We start from the raw sequence: 9,512 nt of genomic DNA, 5'->3' as shown, positions 1-9,512 counted from the left end.
CCATACACTCATTTGCTATGTATGCTTCTGCTATGGAACCTTCTGGACATGCACGATTACGAACACATGATTTTAAAGTACCCAAATACCTATGGAGTAAAATAATGGTATTAGTTTGATATTATAATATTTAATAACTAAAAATATATAATAAAGATTTGGTGATATTCTTAATACCTCTCAATAGGGTACATGGCCCCGCATGTTTAGCCTCAGTTGCCAAGTGAATAACCAAGTGTATCATAACAGTAAAGAATCCTGGGAGGAAAAGTTTCTCCATAGTAGATAATGTTTCTGGAATTTTTTCTTCAAGTAACTTTAACTCTTCTAATTTTAGTTCTTTGCTACATAGAACACGAAAGAATGTGCATAATTCAATTAAGATGGAACTAACTCTTTTATCCACTGATCTCCGCAAGGCAAGAGGAAAAATTTCTTGCATTATAACATGACAATCATGAGTTTTTAGCCCAAATATCTTTCGTTTGCGAATGCAACGTGAGATATTAGACGCATAGCCATCTGGAAACTTGGCATTTTGTAGTACATAAAATAACTCTTTTTCCTTCTGAGACATTGTGAAGAAAGTAGGAGGAAGATATGCTTTCCCACTAGCTCGATATTGAGGCCATAAACTTGGTCTTATTTTCATCTCCTTCAAATCCAATCGAGCTTCTAAGTTTTCTTTTTACTTTTTACCAAGATCCAATAATGTATAAAGTAAGTTATCACACACATTCTTTTCTATGTGCATCACATCAAGATTATGGCGCACCAAGTTAGACTTCCAATAAGGAAGATTGAAGAAAATACTCCTCTTTTTCCATGTAATTTTCATCACACCACTTACCCCTTCACTCGACTGGCCGAGAGTAAATTTTATATCGTTAACTTGATTCAACACTAGTGACCCGGATACTGGACAAGGTGCAGGTCTTGTTTCTTTAGTCCCATCAAACGATTTTGCATCATTTCGATATTTGTGTCCCGACTTCAAGAAGCGTCGATGCCCCATATAACAAAACTTTCTACCATGTTTGAGCCGTCTAGATTGAGTATTTATGTTACAAGAAGGGCAGGCAAACCGACCATAAGTGAACCATCCAGAGAGATTACCATATGCTGGAAAATCATTTATAGTCCACATGAGAGCAGCTCGCATTTGAAATATCTCCTTAGTCGAGGCATCATATGTTTCTACCCCGACATCCCATAATTCATTTAACTCTTCGATTAAAGGTTGCAAAAAGACATCAATATTATTGCCAGGTGCTTTTGGTCCAGGAATAAGTAAGGACAATATGAAGAACTCTTGTTTCATGCACATCCATGGTGGAAGATTATATGGCATTAAAATCACTGGCCATGTACTGTGAACAGTTCGCATTGTGCCAAATGGATTAAATCCATCAGAAGCTAATCCTAGGCGCACATTGCGAGGATCTCCAGCAAATTCGGGATATTTACTATCAAAATTTTTCCAAGCCTCAGAATCTGCAGGATGTCGTAAAACTCCATCTTTGGTGCGCTCATCATGATGCCATCGCATTTCTTTAGAAATTTCTGAAGACATAAACAATCTCTGTAGCCTTGGTTTTAAAGGAAAATACCTTAAGACCTTGGCTGGAATTTTTCTGGCATCATTTTTCCATCTAGAAGCCCCACATATTTTGCATTCATTGACATTCTTATTAGCAAACTCTTTCCTAAAAAGCATGCAATCGTTGGGACAAGCATGGATTTTTTCATACTTTAAGCCCAAGCCTTCAACTATCTTTTTGGTCTCATAGAAAGAAGGAGGTAATTTTTCTCCTTCAGGCAGCGCATCTTTCAATAGTCCAAGCAAAGAATTAAAAGATTCATTTGACCACTTGAACATGCATTTTGTACGATACAAATGCAGCAAAAAGGAGAGTTTGCTAAACTTCTTACATCCGGGATATAATTCTTCATTTGCCTCCTTCATAAGCCGTTCAAACTTATCCACCTCTGGATGAGGTTGATTTCCAGATGGATGAGCAGTATTCTCTTGTAAGTCTTGCTCCATGCCACCTAATTCACTAACGTCAGTATCCATGAACTGTGTAACACCTGCAAATGCATCATGCATCATTCCTCTCATATCATCGCCCCTTTGAGTTGACTGACTGCGATTATTTGCTTCGACATTGTTTGATCCCTTTAGAGACTCACCATGACAAAACCAAGTATCATATGATGGTATAATACCATTAACCACAAGATGATCATATGTTGTAGCCCGATTTACTTGATATAAGCACACACTCCGTACAAGGACATGCAATTTTTTCTCCATCTTGTTTTTCAGAAAAGGCATGATTTAAAAAATCCTCTACTCCATCCAAATATTCTTTACTAACTCTTTCACAATATATCCATCTTTTATTTGTAGGATTGTCCATGACGTTCAAGATAGTCTTTTCTTTTCTATGAGCTAAAAATGTGTTAGTAAAAGGTGGAATTAATAAAAATGTAGTTAAAATAAAATAACCATCCTATTAGCAGGTAATTCCATGGCTCAAAAATATCATTTTAACAACTAAAACTATTAAACAGAAATTTATTGAAACTATCATTTAAACAATTAAAACTATCAAACAGTTAAACTATCTCTAATTTTTTCTATATTTTTCACATATTGGTTCATTAAATTTTCTAGAATAGAATTATTAAACTTATAATTTATAGAAGAACCATATATCATATATTTTAAAACTTTAAAAACTTACTACTCCTATTTGTTGACTCTCAAGGTGACAAAGGTGACATGGTAGTTTCCTAGCATAAGGTGGATCAAAGTAATAAAGATGGAACATATCGAGGAAAACCAGGAAGAAGTTCCATAGGTTTTGTGTTAAGGGATGACGAAGGAGATGTACATTATGCAAGAGGGAAGGAAATACATGAGACAACAAACAATGAGGCAGAGGCATTGGCTATCTAGAGAAGAGGTCTCCATTTATGCAGTAGATTCTCTTTATACAAGGAACAACCAGAGGATTTTAATCTTCTATTTTGCCTGCAAAGTCACCACTCAAATCTGGAGTCTTTTCCTAAATATCCTGGGAACTAGTTGGTCAATGCCTAACTGAATGATAGAGTTTCTAAAATGTTGGAGGAGAAGAGGTCTCAACAAAAATGCAAGTAACATATCCTATTAAAAAAATGCAAGTAACATTTGGAACATTATTCCACAGGCTGTATAGTGTGGGTTTTATGATTTTTCTTCTAAAAGAACTAGGATTAAGGAGTTTCTGAAGAGCAAAGGTCATTCCAACTTAAGTTAAAACATTGTCTAACCATCAGAAGGAACATAATTCACATGCATTTCGGTTCAAGTCAACATTCAAGATATCTCTTAATCAGTTACAAACTTTTACCTACATTTCGGTTCCTGAATTATGTTTGGATATATGCAACAGTAACTGCATTTCAAGATATGTCTTAATCAGTTACAAACTTTTGGGAGCTAATAACACCTGCAGAGAAATTATCTTAATCAACGAATGTCTAATTTGAAGCGAATGTCTCCGGAAACACCAGCGAATGTCTTAATCAGCTCTGACATTCGCTGGAACAAACTCCATTATGGACTCAAACTCTGCAGCACCATACTAGCAACTCAGAAGATCAGTTCACACTTTATAGGTACTAAAACACAATACACACACTTGTGAAGCATAAGGTTCTCCGAAAAATTATTCCAGCTCTGACATTCACTGGAACAAACTCCATTATGGACTCAAACTCTGCAGCACCATACTAGCAACTCAGAAGATCAATTCATGTAGTTTTTCTCAAAAACTCGTTTTAGTTTTAGTTAGTTTTCATTATAGTCTCATTGACTTAGCTTTTTAGGTAACAGGGAATGTGCAAAGCAATTGGTTAGATATCACTTGGGTGCTGCAGAAAGTAAGCTGAAAGCAATATACAGGAAGTTTTCGAGTCCAGATAGAGGTGTTGTTGCATTCTTCCCAGGTACTTTGTCATATATGCAGCAGGAGATGGTTAATTTTGGACAATAGCCAAATGCAGATTCACAATACTAGTGTCAAATATGAGGCTAAGCTAGTTAAGGGCTCAGTTAATTTCATAGGCCTAAACCACTATACAACAGCATCTGTTAAGGACAGGCCTTCCAGCATTGAAAAGAATACCAGGGACTTTGGTGCTGACATAGAAGCAGATATCTCACTTGAGGCATTGGCAGCATATCAGTATCCAGTGATACCTTCTGGTCTTTATGAATTTCTGTAGTACTTAAAAGAGGCTTATGGCAACCCACCGATTTACATTCAGGAAAATGGTCAAAAGACTAGTGTCCAAGGATCAAATCTGGACAATAGCCAAATGCAGATTCACAATACTAGTGTCCAATGATCAAATCACCTAAAGAGGCTAGTCATAAACATAGTGATCAAGCACATTATGGAGTTCAAATACTACTTAGGAGAGATGACTACAAGAATAGGAATTGGCAAAATTTCAGCCAAATTTCTATTACTTCATCGGGCAATAGGCTGGTTTTGGAAACGATTTCCAGGTCATGTAGCTACATCTGCAATTAGGGACATGCCTTCATGTATCTGCTGATACATCAAGATTACAAGCAGAAAATGTATACAAAACTGGAGGAGGCCAAGTACTACACCTACAACAAATGCTATGCTAATAACTGCTTGTGCGAGTGCCTACATGATACCTGCTCTGCTTCTATGCCTTTTCCTTTAATATATCCAGCAGGGTGGACACACTATGGGACAGATCATGATCTACATTATGCACGGAAGACAGAGTTACTGGGCAATGAGTTATACAGATGCTATCATGGCATGCTTAGTGCTAGTTTTTATTTAAGAACCTTACTACATTCTTAAATTTCTTTATCATTGGTTAATTAGTTCAGAATATACTATCAGCATTGAGTATTCCTTGCTCGGTTCTGGTAATAGGGGCTATGTAATTACCTTAGCATATGACTTTACATCTTGTAAGACACTACACTATTTTTGTTTGTTTTGCTTTAGAATAAACAGATTCTTACAAAGAATCATGTCCGCTGACCAAAATAATTCAGATGAGTAGGAAGGGCAGGGTTTAAGAAAGATTTAAAAGGGCAGAAAATAGAGAGGCCACAACCTAGAATCTTATTAGCTTTGTTCCGCCTAGCAGTAGTCTTAGAAAAAATACAGAGGAACCAATTCAAAGACAAGAAAACAGAAATTGTAAACACAAAAAGGCAGCAGATATAACAAACAACTATCAATCAGAGAAAACAACAAAAACGCAGCAAACAAACAAAAAATAATAGAGTAACAGGGGAAGAATCAATTCAGTCAATCGACTATCAATCTAACAGCAAGCAGGGAGATATCACAAACAACTTAGCAAACACAAAAAAAGCTATACTTTGATAGCGACGATTGAGCATATTCGAGCAGCATCAACCCAAAATCAACTCAAATCGCGACTCGCATATGTAGAAAAAACTGTACTTTCGCAAATCTCAAATCGCAACAGTTGAAGGCACGAATTTGTACCTGGTAGCAGATTGTTTTGTTAATAAACACAAGAAATTGAAATCTAAATTCTGCAACGATCTTGAAACCTACAGGAAAAGAGAAGTGAAAACGGATAAAACAGAGAATACTAACAACGACGATAGAGCATAATCGAGCAGCACAATCCTAACTCCACTGTTAATTGCGTCTGCTGGGTGAAAAAACGAAAATACTTGGGGAAGAAGAGTAGTTATCTGGGGAAGAAGCTGGCCGGAGACCTTCGATTCTGTTAATCTGGCCGGCGATTCTACGATTCTGTCATTCTGCGATTCTGGCTGGGGAAGAACAACAGTTATCCCGTTCAATGAAACGATAAAAACTCGCCAGACCTATATGTAGACTCTGTAAATTGTATCATGTTCGATGAAGGAAAATCGATATGTGAGATTCCTATCCTATTCGATGAAGGAAAATCGTATCCCGTTCAGAATAGGTTTTCCTATTTTTTCTGATTGGAGGGAATCGATCGATTATTTTTTGTGCAAATTGGAGGGAATCGATCAATTATTTTTTGTGCAAACTGGAGGGAATCGATCGATTATTTTTTGTGCAAAATAATTTGGAGGGAACGATTTATTTGGCAGGGAGGGAAAGTTTTTTTAAAAAAAAAAAACCTATATGCGCGGTTAGTCGATTAATTGTTTTTAATGGCAATTTATTTTAATTGCCGGTAAAAGGTTATTTTTTAGTGGCCAATGGTCATTTGCCGCATATATTTTAGCTTATAGAATATATTAGCGGCAATTGACTTATTGCCGCTAAATAATTGCCGCTAAAGGGCATTTGGCATTTGGCGACAAAAAGGGCATTTGGCGACAAAAAGGGCATTTGGAACATATATCCTGGAATGGGTATGCTGGAGTATAATATGCTGGAGTTCAGTATAATATGCTGGAGTTCAAGTATACTGGAGTTACGTAAACTGTTATTTAGGAATGGGTAATTTATCTTTAAAAAACATATATTTTTCATTTAAAGAACATGTAATTGATCCATCTTTTCTGAATTTATCAATATATATTTATATATTTATTATTTAAGTGTCTTTTAATATTTAAAATATTCATTAATGTACATTTTGTAGCCCTATAGCGCTCTCGAAACCCTAATTTCTATTTTACTCTCATCCTCATTGTTTTAAATAAATTATATTTTTTGTTATCTTCTAATAGGGAAAAAAATTTGGTTAGAACGACATTCACCGAAAATAAGAATGGAAGTAGGGGTGTCAATGGTTCGGTTTTGCCGGTTATTTTATAAAATTTGTACCATACAAATTTTTCGATTATTCTATTATGTATAACCAAAATTAGACTTTTCGAAACCGTCCCAATCAAGTCGGTTTCTTTTCGGTATCGGTACGGTTCGGTTAATTTTCGGTATTTTTAATATCATACAAAATTCACCAGTAGAAGTAGAATGCAATAACATACGTTCTTTTATAGGACTTAGCAAAACACTCTAGACATTTTTACTGTTTAAAGGGTGATAATTAAAAAAAATGGCTAGAGTATAGATCCATCAACTATTCTACAACAACGTAGAGGAAATCAAACAAAGGCAAAGAAAATATAAATCACACGAGTTGAAAGATATACCAAGCTGGGACTCAAGAATAAAGTCTATAGAAGATTAAATATTCAAAAAGATAAATCAAAATTATATGAAAGGAAACATATTCAATGCATTGTAGTTTGCTACTCATAATCGTTAGAATACTTTGTGTCTTGCTAATAAAGATACTTGAAATAACTTAGTTTAAGTAAAAGTTTTTTTTTTTTTGGTAACAACTGTGAATATTACCATTCCAACCAGAAGAACAGTTTTTTACAACCTATGAGCCTCTAGTGTCTGAAACAAAAGCAGACACCAGATCTCAAAATATATCAGAATCTATTTACATATTCTCTGAAGCAATTCTTTGTATTTCTATCTCTTCTTCCCTTATACACTATTTTCACTCTATCTAGTATCTCTTTCCTAATTTTATCATTTACAAGGTCTATGCTCACATTTACTTTCCTGAATATTTTCCAATTTCTTGCTTGCCATGTATAATACAGTATCGCTCCCCATGCAGCAGCTACTATCTCTTTCTGAACTTGGCTTCATCTTCTTCTTTGGATCCATTTGATCACCTTATTTGCTTCATTATCTTGGATTTTGATACCCATCCAGTTACTCAACTTTTCTCTGAGGCCTGTTATCCATTTACATTGTCCAAAAAGGTGAATCTGAGATTCCACCTGATCTTTCTCACGTAAGCAACACTTGTGATCTCCTACCTTTAGCTGCAATCTCTGCATCCTTTCTTTGGTTAGCATTTTGTTTTTGACATGCCAACCATACCATAAATCTCTGTTTATGAAGCATTATTTTACTCCATATTAGCCTTACTTCCCTTGTCTTAGGTAGAGCCCCCAACATATGCTGATAGCTCTTAGACATAGAATATTCTCCTGATTTTGGCAGCATGTATTTGTCACCTTGATACCATCCTGCCATTTGAAGCTTGAGAGTGTTCAATTTCTTCCAATACCAGCTACAGTCTGCTGGTGGTTGATGATCCCATATATTTGCCCTATCCTTTATGTATATATTGTTAACCCATTTGACTCATAGAGTGTCTTTTTTCCTAGCTAATTGCCATAATAGTTTACCTACTGCAACAATGTTCCATTTACAGCAGCTTTTGATGTTTAGCCCTCCATTCTGTTTAGGAATACAGACCTTATCCCAAGCTATTAGGTTGAACTTTCTTTTTGTCTTCAGTGGCTCCCCACAAGAAGTCTCTGCATCTCTTGTCCACAAGCTTTACCACACTTTGAGGCAGAATAAACACAGCACTCTAGAAGTTGTATATAGAAAATAGAACAACCATTATTATTTGCAATCTCCCAGCATATGATAGTTGCCTTGGGTAAGCTGTGATTTTGCTTGTGATCTTGTCTACTAGTTGCTTGCAATCCATCTTATTCCACTTCTTTGATGTAAGAGGAAGGCCTAGGTACCTTATAGGAAAGGTCCCTAGTGTGAATCCAGTAATCTTCAACATATTCTGCCTTATCTCCTCATCCACCCCTGCTACAAACATGCTAGATTTGTGTATGTTTGCTTCCAACCCTGTGGCATCACTGAAGTGCTGTAATGCCTCCATTACTCTAGCTATGGATTTCAGATTTCCTTTGCAGTAAATCATCAAATCATTTGCAAATACTAAGTGAGTTAACTTTGTCTCCTTACACATGGGGTGGTACCTGAAGTCAGGGAGTTCACTCATCTTTCCAAGGACCCTTGACAGGTACTCCATAACTAGAACAAATAGTAGGGGTGAGATAGGATCCCCTTGCCTAAGCCCCCTCCTGCCTTCAAAGTAGCCATGGATTCACCATTAATTCTTATAGAGAATTTTGTTGTGGTCACACAAGTCATCGCCAGTTTAGTGAATGAGTCCGGAAATCCAAATCCTTTCAGAGCTTCCTCTATGGAATCCCAGTTGATCATATCATATGCCTTCCTCAAATCAATTTTCATAAGGCACCTAGGAGTTGTCTTCCTATTATAGTGTCTTAGTAAATCATGGCATATAAGGATATTATGAATCAGTGATCTACCTTCTACAAAAGCTGCTTGGTTCTCAGCTACTAGTATTGATACAGCTCTCTTAAGCCTCTTACACAGCATCTTAGAAATGCATTTATAGATGACATTGCAGCAAGAAATTGGTCTGAATTGACTTGCAAACTCTGGGACTGGGACTTTGGGAATCAAGGATATTATTGTTGAGGTGAAATAATAAGTAAAAGTAGCATAATAGGTTTTAGAAATTAATATTTGTAGTTTAATTACTTGTTGGCTTGTAATAGTTTTTATAATTCCAAGGCCCAAAGAAAATTTAATGCATTATTATTTTTAAACTTACTATATAAA

At 35.9% G+C, this 9,512-nt stretch overlaps 1 protein-coding gene across 1 annotated transcript; it reads right to left on the bottom strand.

Moving 5' to 3' along the window:
* Nucleotides 1-8,894: 8,894 nt before the first annotated feature.
* Nucleotides 8,895-9,266, bottom strand: LOC109236469. The gene has a single exon (XM_019402652.1). The coding sequence runs from the start codon at nucleotides 9,264-9,266 to the stop codon at nucleotides 8,895-8,897; it is 372 nt and encodes a 123-aa protein (XP_019258197.1).
* Nucleotides 9,267-9,512: the final 246 nt, after the last annotated feature.

This window comes from Nicotiana attenuata, unplaced genomic scaffold (assembly GCF_001879085.1).
Source record: "Nicotiana attenuata strain UT unplaced genomic scaffold, NIATTr2, whole genome shotgun sequence".
In the NCBI taxonomy this organism is placed as follows: domain Eukaryota; kingdom Viridiplantae; phylum Streptophyta; class Magnoliopsida; order Solanales; family Solanaceae; genus Nicotiana; species Nicotiana attenuata.
Note: the sequence above shows the minus strand (reverse complement) of the source record. Positions and strands in the feature narration are given on the sequence as shown.